The 16,126-nt window shown below is 40.8% G+C and overlaps 1 protein-coding gene across 1 annotated transcript in view; it reads left to right on the top strand.

Moving 5' to 3' along the window:
• The window catches only part of COL4A3 (collagen type IV alpha 3 chain), a 118,750-nt gene that overhangs the window by 85,523 nt on the left and 17,101 nt on the right, over window positions 1-16,126 (top strand). Inside the window, exons 23-35 of the mRNA XM_081815301.1 lie at window positions 376-471; window positions 2,655-2,725; window positions 3,548-3,730; window positions 5,855-6,023; window positions 7,997-8,089; window positions 8,743-8,847; window positions 10,899-10,996; window positions 11,527-11,677; window positions 12,027-12,140; window positions 13,113-13,280; window positions 14,727-14,816; window positions 15,116-15,250; window positions 15,966-16,069. Of these exons, the coding sequence (XP_081671427.1) occupies window positions 376-471; window positions 2,655-2,725; window positions 3,548-3,730; window positions 5,855-6,023; window positions 7,997-8,089; window positions 8,743-8,847; window positions 10,899-10,996; window positions 11,527-11,677; window positions 12,027-12,140; window positions 13,113-13,280; window positions 14,727-14,816; window positions 15,116-15,250; window positions 15,966-16,069 (1,577 nt within the window). The remainder of the gene's footprint in view (window positions 1-375; window positions 472-2,654; window positions 2,726-3,547; window positions 3,731-5,854; window positions 6,024-7,996; window positions 8,090-8,742; window positions 8,848-10,898; window positions 10,997-11,526; window positions 11,678-12,026; window positions 12,141-13,112; window positions 13,281-14,726; window positions 14,817-15,115; window positions 15,251-15,965; window positions 16,070-16,126) is intronic.

The following is a 16,126-nucleotide window of genomic DNA, read 5'->3' as shown; positions in this document are numbered from 1 at the left end:
ATACATGAACAATTTTTCAAAGATTTTGTTTATTTATTTGAGAGAGGGAGAGAGAGCACGAGCATGAGCAGGGGGAGGAGCAGAAGGCGAGGGAAAAGCAGACCCCCTGCTGAGCAGGGAGCCCAATGCAATATGGGGCTTGATCCTAAGATTCCAGGACTAGGACCTGAGCGGGGGGCAGATGCTTAACTGACTGAGCCACCCAGGTGCCCCAAGATGAATGATTTTTTATTAACATGCACAATGTCCTTGATGATTTTCACTACCCCCCCCCAAATTTTTAATGTAATAAATGGCTGTGTGTTTGGGAAACATCTGTCCTTTCTGCAGACTTGGTGTGGGTTTATGAGTAATGTACGCATGCTCTCATTGCAGGGGAACCTGGCCTCTTGTGCATACAATGTCCTTGTGTCCCAGGGCCCCCAGGTCTCCCAGGACTGCCAGGGTTGGACGGCATAAAAGGAATCCCAGGTACAGACATTTTGCACACAAGGGTTTAGGCAAGTACAAAAGGGTCAGCTCACTGGGTGGTGAAAAAAGGTATCAGACATCTGGATGTCATGATGTGGTTTGCATGAACTTAGAGATTTTCAAAAGCATACTCTGTTAACATAAAGCAAGCCAAAATAACACAAAAACTGGCATTTCCCCCGTTCCATTTTAGTTGCTGAATTCTAGCAAACCATGGGGTTCCCCATGAATTACAGACTGGGGTTCCTCCAGGGGTAGGACTTAGGAGGGGTAAGGCAGCTATCCCACACACACACCACCTTTTTCTTCCATAAAGAAATAAGCTCTCTCATTTTTTCTTCTTAAAAGACACAACTCTCCTCAGTCTGTTTTTTTAAGGTCCCCACTTTTGGTAGAGCCAAGGGCAGATGCTCGGTTTCATTCTTTAGAAGGATGTAAGTGCAATAAATCAGCACACCGATGGGGGGCGACGGCGTGGTAAGGACTCTGGTAAACTGGAAGGCACACTGGAGGGGCCATCCCGCACCAGCTCCAGCCTATTGTTACTTTTCAACATTTTAGGCCCTGTGTTGATAGATCTTCCAATTTTTCCTGAGAAGAAAGAAATGAGGGTTTTTATCTGAAGTCTTACTTTTTTCAATATTAGCTACTAACTCCATTTTTGAGGGAAGAAACCATCTCAGAGGCCAATATTCTGAGAGCTAAGTAAAGCCCTTGTCACTTCTCCTGTCAAACTCTGTGCCAAACCAGGACCCTCCCCCACACCTGGTTGCTCCAGGCGTCACATCCCTGCTGCCCTACCTCCTCCCCCTTCCTCAGGCACAGAACTGGCCGTAGACAAAACCCTGAGGCAGAGAAAGTCTCATTAGTTGGGTTCCTCTGCCCCTCCTGCCACTCTCCTGCTCCTTCATAAATGCCTTAGTTACTCGGTAGTCTCTGCCCCCTGACTCCCTGAGATGGGCCTGAGAGGGAAGGATGGGGAGGGAAAGAGGGGACAAAGGGCTGGCGCGAGGGGCGGACTATTCCTCATGCAGCTCCTATTCAGTGCCTAAGACTCTGGGTGAAATGTCCTATTAAAACAAAAACTAAAAAGGAAGGGAAGGAGCTGGGGAGAGAGGGAGGGAGGGAAAGAATAGAAGGAAAGCAATCTTATTTCCCTACATTCCCTTTGAGTGACCTCTAGCCCAAGGGTAGAATGCAAGTGGGCAGCTCACTGATGACCAACTAGCCGTGTTGAATTTTCCTTGGTTTCTCTACATTTGGCATACATAGGTATAGCTCACAGAAGATATATAAACAGGAAAACCATTTGGATGAGTATCAAAAAATATACCCTGACTCAAATCTTGCAAAAAATAAAATCTGAATATACATTTGTTAACGCATTGGCTTGAGATCCATCCAAAAGACCCTCTAGAGGATCATCTTTACAGAGATATTTAAATACATATAGGCAGTATAAAATTGTACAGTAAAATGTAATTTGGCAACAGATATCCAAAGCCTCGGACAAGTTTGTGTCCATTTGGTCTTGCACTTACACTTTCAGGAATTTATTTAAATTATTGGATAACTTTGAAGTACTAAATACTTAGGGATACCTATCATAGCATTGTTTACTAGAACTAAAGTTGGGAAAAGATCTAAATTCTAAAAACAGCAGTTGGTTAAATAAATGTTGGTTGACCCACACAATATGCTACTACGCAACCCTTTAAGTGAAGCTATAAATCTGTATTTATTGACATATGATTCCAAAATACCATGTATATGTCCAATGTGTTATGGATATAAAATTTTATGAGTCACATACATGAAAATTTTAGCAAATATTGTCTTTGGTGGTAGATTTATGGGTGATTTTTTATTCTCTTCTTGCTGAATCTGTTTTTTACAATGAGCATATGGTACTTTTATGATCAAAACAAATAAATGTTTCTCCTTAAAATTATAAAGACAAGAATTTTAGGAAGGTAAGATTTTTTTTTAATGCCTTTTATTTTTTTTTTACATCACCTCTTACTCCACTTATGTACTCCCATTCACTCCCTGCACTGGGTGTTTTAAGATACAATTGTCTTTCTTTCCTCAGAAGAAAACACCCTATTCTCTTCATATACTGCATTATCCTGGCTACTCAGAGTTGGCATTCAATTAATATTTAATAATTTACTGCTTTCCAGGAGGACAAGGGCCATCTGGCATTACAGGAAGCCCGGGGTCCCCAGGAAGTACGGGTCTTCCAGGATTTCCAGTAAGATTTCATGCTTTGGAAGCTTTAGTGTCAATTTGGGAAACAGCACACTCTGGAAATACAGTTGCGCCACACAAAGGTTATCAGTTTGGTTCCTGGCAAAGAGTGCTTAATATTAGAGCATTTGATCGATACTTGACTAAATGAATGAATGAATGATGTGTTAATGAATAAGGGAATGAAGTAATGAATTTATAATCATTTAAAATGGTATCAGAGATAGTAGGTGGATCTGTTGTTGCCTGCGGCTGAGGTTGGGAACAGGGATTGACTGCAGATGGATTTGAGGGAATTTGGGGGGGTGATGGAAAAGTTTTAACACTGGATTGCAGTGATTGTGGCATAAATTACAAATTTACTAAAAATCATTGAATTGTTTTCGTATACAGATACATCTCATGATACGTAAATTATACCTCAATAAACTTTTAGAAATTAAAATTTTTTATTATCACAGTGAATCAGAAAGTTATATAAAGATAAATATATTTAAATCAAATTATCCATAGAAGCATGTTAAAATTTACCAATATTCTAACATAATCTAAATTATGATGATGTTTGTATCATATTGAATAATATTACTGGGATTTGTGGCATTGAATTGCACTAACCGTATTCTTTTCCAGTTTTGGAAGCAAACAGAGAGAAAAGAAAACCAAAAAACTTGACATTATACTTGTAGGCCAAAGAAAGTGTCTTTAAAAAAAAAAACCCACATTCATTAAAATTGAAAAATTCTGGTTGACATTTTCTTTTTAAGATTGGCAGAAGAACAGCCGTACCCAAATGCAATGCAGCCTTGTTTCTGTACCGCCCTAGGGATTCCCAGGTGCTCCGGGGGATCCAGGACTTAAAGGAGAAAAAGGTGAAGCGTCTCAGCCTGAGGGAGAAGTGGGTGCCCCAGGGGACCCCGGGCCCAGAGGGCATCCTGGAAGAAGGGGCTTGGATGGAATTCCTGGAACTCCCGGGATCAAAGGATCACAAGGACCCAAAGGTGAACCGGTTGGTATCAAGTAACTTTTTTCAGATTACCTTCCCTGCAACTGAAATGCTCTGAGGGGACGACATTGGGCAATTTCCATTCAGAAAATGGTTGGCCACTCAGCACAGTGGGTCCTTCCAACTGCACAATGAGGTGCCTTGGAAGGAGCAGTAATAACCCCAGCAAGTATGTGTAGTATTTTGACACAGACTTGATGGTGCTTTTAGCCCAGATGAAATTCTGTGTTGATAATGACCTTGTCTCCTACACAAGTTACAATCCCTCGTTTTTGTCCGGTGAGTTTATACACAAGTTCAGAAAATGATAAATAATGGAAAGTTTGGTCAATATTTTGGGGGCAGTGTTCATTCTTTTAAGTGAAAAAAAATACTTAAAGACCAGAATATTTAGGAGTAGCGCCATCAAATAAAACAGATCAAATGTTTTGTCATCTAAAATATTTAAGCTTCTGTAGATTCTCTTTTCATGAGATAGGGATAGAATCTCTCACATGTTCACTTGAGAGATTCCTACCAGGAGCAATTTTAAATCATCATGGGATCAGAGGCTGAGCACCTCCCCCCAGTGTATTTGTGAGAAGCTTGCCAGGCATGCTGCCCAGTCAGCTCCAGGAAATACCAGGTTCTTCCAGGATTTATCAGTGTTATCCAGTTAAGAGGGTCCCGCCTTGAACAGGAAAATTTGGCAAATAAATTTGAAGATTCGTTTACACACCCTTTAGTATCAGAATATAAAGTGTGGCTCCCCGAGATATGGATGTGGTATACAGTCTTCCCAACATCTTTTTTTTTTTTTAAAGATTTTATTTATTCATTTGAGACTCAGAGATATAGAGAGAGGGAGAGAAAGCATGAGCAGGGAGAGAGGCAGAGGGAGAGGGAGAAGCAGGCTCCCCGCCGAGCCAGGAGCCCGATGTGGGGCTCGATCCCAGGACCCTGGGATCATGACCTGAGCCGAAGGCAGACGCTTAACCATCTGAGCCACCCAGGCGCCCCCTTCCCAACATCTTTTTGATGACAAAATATTTTCTGGCTGAGACCAGCTAGCAGCAGGTTCAGTGTTTCTCAGACTCTCCTCTGGCAAAGGGGTTGGCTGTCCCAGGACAGGGGGTGGTGCAGTTATACTTTATAAAGGGACAGAGTCTAGAATTCTCTGGTCTAGTATTAAGACAGTTCACATGATGCTTCCTTTTGCATCTCACTAATTTCCTTATTAGTTCCAGTAAAAGTAAAATAAAGAAGAAAATTAAGGCGGTGATATGTTGAGTCTTATACCCTTGTCATTACAGAAGAAGGAGAAAAAAAACAACACTTAGTCACCCAATGATACTGAACAATGAAAAATCGAGTCAATTTTATTATTTGGGGCCATATTGGGGAGGAAGAGGAACTCGATTATTGTGTTACATTTGACTTGTTTAAAATATACAAGCCATTTCCAAAGTTATAGCCTATGCAGTTACAAAAAAATATTTATGGAACACCTGGGTGGCTCAGTCGGTTAAGCGTCTGCCTTCAGCTCAGGTCATGATCTCAGGGTCCTGGGATCGAGTCCTGCATCGGGCTCCTTGCTCATTGGGAAGTCTGCTTCTCCCTCTGCCTACAGCTCCCCCAGCTTCTGCTCTCTCTCTCTCTCTGACAAATAAAATCTTTAAAAAGCCAAAAAGATATTTTATAAGAAAAAAAATGCATACAGTCTATCTGTATCTGTATCTCCTTTGTGATGAAAATAGCTGGTGAAGACCAAACAAAGGTTTGCTGTGCTGGTTTTATTTTAGAAACGCGCTATTCCCATGAATGCCACTCTAAAGCTATTTGAACTGTTGGCTGATATGAACAAAGTTTTAGGGGCTATTATATGTATAACATCCTGCTGGAGGACACCTCCAGTGGGGCTCAAGAGACTGCAAGTTCATGAAATGTTGCTGAAATCCAAAGGGCACAAAACGGCAGAAACCAGACCGCACTCTGATTTTAGTAATAATTCCCTTCAAATGCCAACTGCTTTGTAATTCAAGATTTTCTCATTGGCTGCTTATCTGGTCCTCCTCTTCATGGTAAGATTAACCCATATAAGGAGATACTGGACTGAAGCACTATCCAAACATATTCCTATTGTCACAGGCCCTGAGAGGTGAGAAGGGGGACCAGGGTCCTCCAGGGTATCCTGGCACCCCTGGGTCCCCAGGACCTGCAGGACCACCTGGACCATCAAACTATGGACCACAGGGAGAGCCTGGTCCAAAGGGCACCCAAGGAGTTCCTGGAGCCCCTGGACCACCTGGAGAAGCCGGTTGGTTAGTTTTCTTTCCAGTCCTGTTTTCCTGTGGAGTGGGTCCATGGTTCCTAGAGCAAGTGAAGCTCCCCCAAGACTAATGAAGGCATAGAAACTTGCTTCTAATAAGTAGAATATGTCAATTCACAGACACTGGGAAAGAATATGTAGGATAGGTTAGAGAACATTCATTTTCCCTTTACTGAGTTCAGCTGAAATTTCCTGATAGTCTCTCTACATTTACTAATAGAAATATACGGGATGGGGAGCACCTGGCTGGCTCAGTTGGTGGAGTTTGAGACTCTTGATCTCGGGGTCATGAGTTTGAGCCCCATGTTGGGTGTAGAGATTACTTTAAAAAAAATCTTAAAAAAATATATGGAATGAGTGAAAGTCAGTTACGGTAAACAAAGGGGAGGCAGAAATCTATGAAATTGATCTTGAGAAGCCTCTTGTAAGTCTCAAGGGCCCACTAATGTTATTACAAATTTGTTCTTTTTGACCCATAATCCAATGGATGGTTTATAAATAAAGCTTCAAAATATCTAAGATAAATGAAGAAAGGCTTTCTGATAATAGCTCTAAAGTCCCAGTAACTTTTGGGATCCACACGTACTGAACATAGTTGGTGGATTCAGGAGGGAGCTGATCCTCAATGTTAACCTGTGGTGGAGAACATGGCAGAAGATGAGAATTGCCATGTTACTGACAGTTTTTAACAAATAATGTCCCCCTATCATTTTTTACTTCTAACATCACTTTTTAAAGGGTTAGACCCAATAAAATAATGGCCTCTAAATCTTTTTATGGTATCCTTCATTAGTAAAAAATGTGTAAGTGCCTCCCCCCAAGTATTGATATATTTTTTAAATTGTTTACATGCATTCCTGTCCATACATGTACATAAAGCTTCTTTTATGATTATATATGTAGGTATATATATATATATATTCTGCATCTTACTTTTGAGGCTACAGTGCTAATCCAAGGATTGGCAAACCATGGCGGCCCACCGTCTAAATCCAGCCTACCACGTATTTATGTATGACCTACAAGCTAAAAATAGTTTCTCTATTTTTAAATGATTGGGGGAAAAAGACCTTTTGAGTAATCCTTTTTGGCGCGTGAAAATTACATGAAATTCAAGTTTCAGTGTCCATAAATACGTTCTGCTGGCCCACGGTCACACTTAGTCACTTACATACTGTTTCCGGCGGTTCCCACGCTACAATGGCAGCATTGAGTGGTGGCATAAGCCATGTGGACTACAAAGCCCAGATTATTTACTATCTGGCCCTTTACAGAAGAAGTCCTTCTAATCCATCTTCAAATCTTCTTCTGTTCTTTCTATGTACGAATTTCTAGCAAAGGACTCCATTGTCGTAAAATATATTATCAAGCTTTTCCCATCACACTACTGTAAACTTATTTTTTTCCTATAAATATATGGATCATACAAATCACTAACATGTTTTTAATGTTGGCCCCCATAGCCACATTATCTCAAATATTTATGGGCTGAGTAGGCTTTATCTTCCCAATGACACATGAAGAACTTAATCAGAGGTTAAGATATGTGCCCAAGCCACACTTCATGTTTTGTTCAGCATACCGTACTTCCTTCCCATGCAAACTAGTGGCCCAATAAATAAATATCCTACCAAATAAATATTTGCCAATGTTTAAGGTGAATTCCATATTATCGATTTTTTTTTTAGAACAGCCTCTCTTTCAATAGACCAGCATTGAGGTGGGCTATTAATTAAAACAAAGCTTAGGCAGTAGTCAGTGCTTATAAATATTCTTCAACTGAATAAGAAAGTTTCAGTGGGTTAGTCATCTTTATGCCAGTTTTGAAGCCTATGAAGCAGAGACTATTATTTTCTATTTCTGGGGATACGTTTGTAAACGCCTTATATCGCATTTGTTCCCTCTGAACCAAAAAAAGCTTCAATATGCACACCAATCTTATGATCACAAACTTTCTTAAGGTCCTAAGGGAGAATTCAGTATTTCGACACCAGTCCCAGGGCCCCCAGGACCTCCAGGGCCCCCTGGCCGTGCTGGCCCCCAAGGTCCACCTGGTGAGTATCCCCTCTGCCAAGTCTGGTGCATGACATCAAATGGCAGCCTGACTGTCCTCGAAAAATATTGTCCCCTATGTAAGGAAAAACTAGATTTGTTGGTGCCAAAAGAGAGCAGAGGCCAGAGTTCTGTTAGATAACAAGCCCACAGGCAGGGGACTTGTCATCGTTCTTTGGGATTATCCAAATTATTCCCATTGGTGCCTCTGATTCCAAAAAAGAAAAAAGAATCAATATAATTACTTAAAAGGAATTCGAGAGCAGAACAATCTCCATGGATTTTTGGTGGGGGAATAAGTGATGTTTGCCAGCAGTTAATCAAGCCAGTTCCTGCAGCTTCTTCATTTGAAAATGTAACTTCTTTGCCAATATGATCTAAAACTTAACTTTGCATGCATGATGGGAGTCTTATGTAGCTCAAGATATCTAGAATATTTCTTTGTAGGAATTAAATTCTATATTAAACATTATTTGTAGCTCCTAATGATTAGTCCATTGGATAAGAATGGAGAGGGAGGAAGAGTATACACTTGGGGTTATGTTAAAATTATCTCTTAATTTCCAAAAAGGCCTAGGATGACACAGAAACTTAGATTTTTGTTTCAAGACAAGATGAAGGGAAGTTTCTTATGTGGATGTGTGTGTGTTTTCAGGTGTCCCTGGATCCACAGGAAAATGTGGTGATCCAGGTCTTCCTGGGCCTGATGGTGAACCAGGAATTCCAGGAATCGGCTTCCCTGGACCCCCTGGACCTAAGGGTAAATGTACAAATTTTAAAACATAAATTTTGTTGTGGATATTTAGAAAATATAAATACAGGTCTGAATAACATAGAAAATATCCATAATGTGATATTTAAAATAATGTTTTCCACCCATCTTAAATGGGAAAAAAAAAATCTTACAATGATGTTACGCAAAAGGCAGAATTCACATATATTTACGCGTGTCATCTCAATTACGTTTTTTAAAATACATAGAAAAAGTTGAAAGAAAATTCACCAAAATGGTAGTAGTGGTTCTTTTTGAGTGTGGAGTTACGAGGAATTTTTTCTTTACTTCTTAATAAATGTCTGCACTTTTTACACTTACGTGTTTTTTTCACTTTATACATTTCTTTTATAATTAAAAAAGAACTATTAAATCACCAATAATTGGTTTTCCTATACACTCCCCTATAAATTACAGAAGTTACTTCCTTTGGGAACAAATGCTGTTTCCCATCGAAGGGAAATCACCCCAAAGAAATCCAGATGCTGAGAACTCAAACCATAACCTAACAAATACATCAGAGTCTTGTCCAGGATGACATACTAGCCATTTCAGTCCCTGGGCTGTTGCATAGATTTTCAAATTTTTATAATCTTTTTATGTTTGTTTCAATATTATTTAAAGTGACTGTCAAACTATAATCCACTTTTTGGTACTTGATCTCCTAGATTAATATGTCATCAGTGCTTATCATGCATTAGTCCTACACAAATACGGGAATATTGATCTCAGTTTATGAATATTTGAAATGGAAAATGTAATAGCTTCAAGAATGTCTTTGACTCCAATTTCTTGGATGTCTTCCCAATGATCTCATGCAGCCTGGCCCGTATTTTTGCCTACTCCGTCTTGGACCCTGCATTAAGAAATTGTATCCTTGTTTGTAACCCTACGGATTCACCCTCTGAAAGGAGACTGTAAATTATGGGGACCAGAAGTAGCCTAAGAAATCCTTGAAAGTTCAGACTCAAAATTTCCCAGTTGAACCTATAATAATCCCATAAACTAATGATGAATTAAAAACTGGTCGGGGAGCCTGGGTGGCTCAGTCGTTAAGTTGACGGCCTTCGGCTCAGGTCATGATCCCAGCGTCCTGGGATCAAGACCAGCATCGGGCTCCCTGCTCAGTGGGAAGCCTGCTTCTCCCACTTTCACTCTCCTCTGCTTGTGTTCCCTCTCTCGCTGTGTGTCTCTCTCTGTCAAATAAATAAATAAAATCTTTTAAAAACTGGTCAAATTAGAGGCACAAAAGAACTCTCTGAACGCAGCCCTTCTTCACCAGGGTTTCCTCTTGCGGACCACGGAACAGAACAAATGATATGTGTGATTCCTTTCTAAATTCTAATATAAATATATGAGAAAGAAATTAATCCATTATGTTCAATGGCATTAGAAAGTAATTCTCTTGAGAAAGGCTACCTAGGGCACCAGATATGCTTTATATCTTTTTTTTTTTTAAGATTTTATTTATTTATTTGACAGAGACAGAGACAGTGAGAGAGGGAACACAAGCAAGGGGAGTGGGAGAGGGAGAAGCAGACTTCCCATGGAGCAGGGAGCCCGATGCTGGTCTTGATCCCAGGACCCTGGGATCATGACCTGAGCCGAAGGCAGACGCTCAACGACTGAGCCACACAGGCGCCCCTGGATATGCTTTTTATCTTCATCTGGGTCATGCTTAGATAGGTTTCTGGACATGCAAATATTCATTTGGCTGTATATTCTGTGTGAAATACACTCCAAAAGAAAAAGTCAGCCAAATGGTCAACTGGGATCAGTGGAATTGCTGCATCAAAATTATAGCCATTCTAAACAACGAAATGGAGAAAGTCATTTTTTCAATTGAGGCTCTGATTTGGAATGGGATTTTTTTTTTTTTTTTTTTTGCTAATGTAGCAGTTGGCTTTTTCATCATTTAGACTTTCATAAAAACATCTCTAGCAACCTGCCCCATAAAAACATAGATAAAATAACAGAGATACTGCTCTAAATCTTTTACTAAGCATACTCCTGCAACTTGTATTATGTTTCCTCTGTAGGAGAGCAAGGTTTTCCAGGAGCAAAAGGAGCATCGGGTTGTCCAGGAGAAATGGGGAAGCCTGGGTCACCTGGAGAACCGGGTCTCCCAGGAGCCAAGGTCTTCAAGAATTAAAACTCGGATGTGTGGGGATGACGGGGGGCAATCACAATCATCCAGTTAGGATCCTCTGGGTATAGGAATTATCTATATATTGGTAGATGATGAAGATATTAAATACTTTTTAACGATTCTCTGAACCATCCCTCCCTTTTAGAAAGGAAAAGTGGTGTTAGAAGACAGTTTTGCCTCCCCGTTTCCTCCCTAATCTTTAGAAACATTCAGAGTATTTAAAATGGAAGGGCTCTAAAAAAGTGTGGATCACCGAGAAAAGCTGTCACAAATAGAGACATCTAGACTGTTTACAGACAATTTCAGTCTTCTGCAAAAGTGGCGGTTACAGAGCCTCAAGAATGGTCAAGCATAATTTTATAGAAACTCAGCAACTAGAGTTGAAAAGGAAAGAATGGTAGAATGGTGGTAACTGCAAGAAGGATTATTTTCAAGTCAATAGCCCTAAAGACCAGTCAATAGCCAAGAAAGAGTTGGAAGTGTTACATAGTGAAACTAATACAATTTCTGTGCCACAGGGAGAACCAGGACTAGCCATGCCTGGAGAACCAGGAACACCAGGTTTTCCAGGAGAAAGAGGCGGTTCTGGGGAAAATGGAGAAATTGGACTCCCTGGACCTCCAGGTCTCCCTGGGATTCCAGGAACTGGAGGGCTTGATGGACCCCAAGGTATAATAGCAAGTGTGATTACTTTTCTCCATAGTGAGTTCTGCTAAAATGCAGCAAGTTGAAGGCACTCTGGGACGAAGAATTCTTCTCAGACTTCTAGTTTAACAAATACAATCTGTGGGGTCTAATTATTTTTCCATTCAACATTGCTGCCCTCCCTTTGTTTTTTTCTTTTCTTCCACCTTCCTTCCTTCTGTCCTTTATAATGAGTGTCCTTTATAAAAGGCGTATCAGTGGTATTAAATATAGGTTCAATTTAGGGGGGGAAGTTACAGGAGAAGGATCGTGATAGCAGTACTAGGACCTTGGGTTTTGGCACTTGAATATATTCCTGGCCTCTATTTTGCAGGGGATCCAGGGAAGCCTGGACCACCTGGAGAAAAAGGACCCCCAGGAAGGTGCACGGAGGGCCCCAGGGGAGCCCAAGGACTTCCAGGATTAAATGGATTGGAAGGGCAACAAGGTAAGAGGAAGGCCTTGAAAACTAGTCATTATGTGGACAGGTGACATGGAACTCCTGCTCTGTGCTTTGCTGCTTAACATGGGAACTGTCCAATAACAAGACCTGACCACTGTTCAGTGGGAAATGTTATTTTAGCAATCTAAACCTTGTCATGGATTTGTTGCAGTGAGTAGCACCTAGAGAGTAAGAGACCTGAAATTAATACACTAAAATTGGTTTGTGTCTTGTATGCAAGACAATGTGAACACTGAAGATACATATAAACTTACATTTGCACATATATTTATATACATATAAACTCTCAGAGAAAGTTTTATCTTTACCTCCCTAAGTATATCAAGTGGTAAATAGATTATGTAGTTAACTGCTTCCCAAGCAACATAAAATAAGGGTGTGAAATAACTCTAAATGCTGCAGGCTAGGTGGCCCAGATTATGAGAAACTTACTCTATTTTGCTGGTTCTTCTCATTCAGATCTGTGAACTGAGAAAAATCCTTTAGAACTCAGCTAATGCCTATGGGCTGTCACATTGCTTTTATGTTCACAAACCAATTTTTGGCCAAGACATTAATGGCTGTAGTCGTGCTATTATTTCTTCCAGAAGTATCTGGTGGCTCACGTCCACCTGTGGTTATGTGATGTATTCTGCAGGTGAAAGACTGAGCTACAGTCGTAAAGCGCAGTCCCAGGATGCGTCTGCAGGACTAGAGAATAGATCTAAATTCTACACTTTTATTACTGCATGAATCACTGAAACAGAATGTTAAAGCTAGAAGGGATCTTAGAAATTGTACAGGAGGGGATGTCAATCAATCAATCAATCAATCAGATAAATGTGTGGTTTGTCCATAATCACACAGCTACATATTTATAGCCATAAAAAATATATTTCTGGAGTTGGTGGGGAAGGCAGCTGTGTGTTCGTTCATTCATCCATCCATTCATTCATTCATTCATTTATTCATATATAGGCAGAAGAGGTGAAACAGGGCCAAAGGGAGACCCAGGTATTCCAGGCTTGGACAGGTCAGGCTTTCCTGGAGAACCTGGACCACCAGGAATGCCAGGTCATCGAGGTGAAATGGGACCACCTGGTCAAAAAGGATATCCAGGAAATCCAGGATTTTTTGGACTACCAGGTATCCTTTTTTGTGATTTTATTTTTCTTCCGTCTTCTTCCACATTTTCTTTTAAGGTGGCTGTATAAATTGGACATAGGCCTAGGCTTTCGACTCTACACTCCTCTTTCAGTTAATGTAAGTGTTTCCTACTGAATTACTTGCAAGGGGTTAGAGAGCAGCGCAATGGTGGTGGTGGGATGATCACATTTCACAATTACCCAGGGTATGACAACTTTGGCTGTGCAATCCTTTTTATATGTTACTACTAAAGAACATTTGCTAGTATTTTCTTCAGAATTTTTGCATCTATATTTGTAAGGGATACTAGTCTGTCCTTTTCTTTGCTCATGGTATCTTTGCCTGATTTTGGTATCAGGGTAATGCTGGCCTTATAGAACAAGATGGGAAGTATTTCCTTCTTTTGTATTTTCTAGAAGAGTTAGTGAAGAATTGATATTCCTTAAACATTTGGTTGAATTCACCAGTGAAGTCATCTGAGTCTGGGCTTTTCTTTGTGGGAAGTCTTTACATTACCAATTCTATTTCTTGTTATAGGTCTACTCAGATCTTGTTTCTTCTTCAGTCAGTTATGCCTCTCTAGGAAGCTGTGCATTTTATCTAAGTCATCTGATTTGTGGGCATAGAGTTGTTCATAGTATTCCCTTATCATTCTTTTTATTTCATCACTATTTTTATAGTTTATATGTTTGGGAAGAATATTCTAGTAGTCTCCTCATGGCATAAGGACCTCACCGATCTCTCTCCTCCAGAGAAGAACCCAGAAGAACAACTTAATCTGCAAATTGTTCTTTCATATATATATATTTTTTTAAAGATCTTGTTTATTTATTTGACAGAGAGAGACACAGTGAGAGAGGGAACACAAGCAGGGGGAGTGGGAGAGGGAGAAGCAGGCTTCCCGCGGAGCACAGAGCCCAATGCGGGGCTCGATCCCAGGACCCTGGGATCATGACCTGAGCCGAAGGCAGACGCTTAACGACTGAGCCACCTAGGCACCCTGTTTCGTTTATATTATTAAGCTCCTACCACATGTCAGCACTGTGCCAAGTCCTAGAGACACATCAGAGGACAAGACTCCACCTCTGAACTGGGGGAGACCATAACAAATGCATTTAAAAACTAAGTTCAACTGCTTTGAGGAAAATAAAATAAGGGACTATAACAGAAAGTCACTGGTCGAGGACTGGGAGGAGGGAGTGCTCCAAAACTTTAACATGTTCTCCTTTCATCTGCAAATGTGATTTGCTACCAATGACCTCCACATACATAATGTAATAAAGACCGTGTACTAACCTATCTCCCAGACAAATACAGTTATTATTCTATTTACAGAAACCATTCCTTCAACCCTCTTTAGAGGTATAAGTTATTTTATTTTATGGAATATGTCGCTTCTCTCATTCTGCACAACCTGACCTGCTTTGTGTGAACTTGTTTCTACAGGTGAAAAAGGAATGATGGGGATGATGGGCTATCCGGGAAACACTGGCCCTCCTGGGCCCCCCGGGAACCCAGGCACCCCAGGACAGAGGGGTAAGTGACAGAGTATCTTCCCAGGATCAGGAGGCATGAGCAATGTTCTCTTATTTAGCAGCAAAATAAATTCTGTTTTATCCTTTGAGGGAAAAGTAGTTTCCCCGAGAGAACCATGTCTTTGATCTTGCTATTTTCTGTATTCCTTTTTCCATTTGAATGGAGCTGAATTTTCTCCCTGCCATTTTTGGCTTATCTGTCCTCTTTTGTTTTGTTTTATGGTAAGCACTGTCAACTTTTGAATCCTTACAAACTACTTCAAGAAATAAGGAACTGATGTTGCTCCTTTTGTTTTCTAGGTAGCTTTGGAATTCCAGGAGCAAAGGGTGAGAAAGGGCCCCCAGGAGCGAAGGGGGAAGAAGGAGATAAAGGACCTCGGGGACCTTCTCAAATATCCAATTTACTGGGGGACAAAGGAGAACCAGGCCTCAAAGGTACAGCCTTCTTCTGTTTAGAATCACAACATCGGGGCTGGTTCTGAGACTAAGAATTATCCAAGAAAATCTCTGTAGTTGACAAATGAGGACAGTGAGAGCTGGTGTTTCACGTCCTGCCCACCGTCACAAAGCCAGCTGGTGGCCCCAGCCTGGATGAAAACTGGGTCTTCTATGCCTTGCACAATAATCTGTTGCCTCCTCAATGCATGACTTTTTACTTCTATGATAATTCTACGTTAATTCTGCATTTGGTCCGCGTGTATTTAAATGGCTACTAGTCCATTTTATTTTATTTTTTTAAAGATCTTATTTATTTATTTGACAGAGAGAGACACAGCGGGAGAGGGAACACAAGCAGGGGGAGTGGGGGAGGGAGAAGCAGGCTTCCTGCAGAGCAGGGAGCCAAAGGCAGGCACTTAAGGACTGAGCCACTCAGGCGCCCCAGGCCACTAATTGTTAAAATGTTCATTTAAAGTGTAAATATTATCATCGCTAGTGTTATTTACGAACCAACTTGTGCCAGGCACTGTGCTAATGCTTTATACGTATTATCTCATTTAATCCTCTTTTGGAAAAGAGCCCACATCTGCCCGTGCTCTTAACAAATATGTTACGCGGTATTACACTAACATGTCATCAAGTTTAATCAGGATGTAGAGAAGTCTGATAAAATTCTAACCTGTGTTCCCTCATACATGGTTTTTAACTTTAGGATTTGCTGGAAAGCCTGGTGAGAAAGGAAACAGAGGCATTCCAGGGTTCCCAGGTTTAAAAGGACTGGAAGGACCACCTGGACCACCAGGTCCACCAGGTATAGCTGATTCTCTGATAGAAATCTCAGGCTCTAGGAGTGGGGGGGGGGGTGGGAGGGAT

The sequence above is a fragment of the Leptonychotes weddellii genome, chromosome 3 (assembly GCF_054177405.1).
Source record: "Leptonychotes weddellii isolate Sample4059 chromosome 3, ASM5417740v2, whole genome shotgun sequence".
Classification (NCBI taxonomy): domain Eukaryota; kingdom Metazoa; phylum Chordata; class Mammalia; order Carnivora; family Phocidae; genus Leptonychotes; species Leptonychotes weddellii.
The sequence above is the reverse complement of the archived record's forward strand: the minus strand, read 5'-3'. Positions and strand labels throughout refer to the sequence as shown.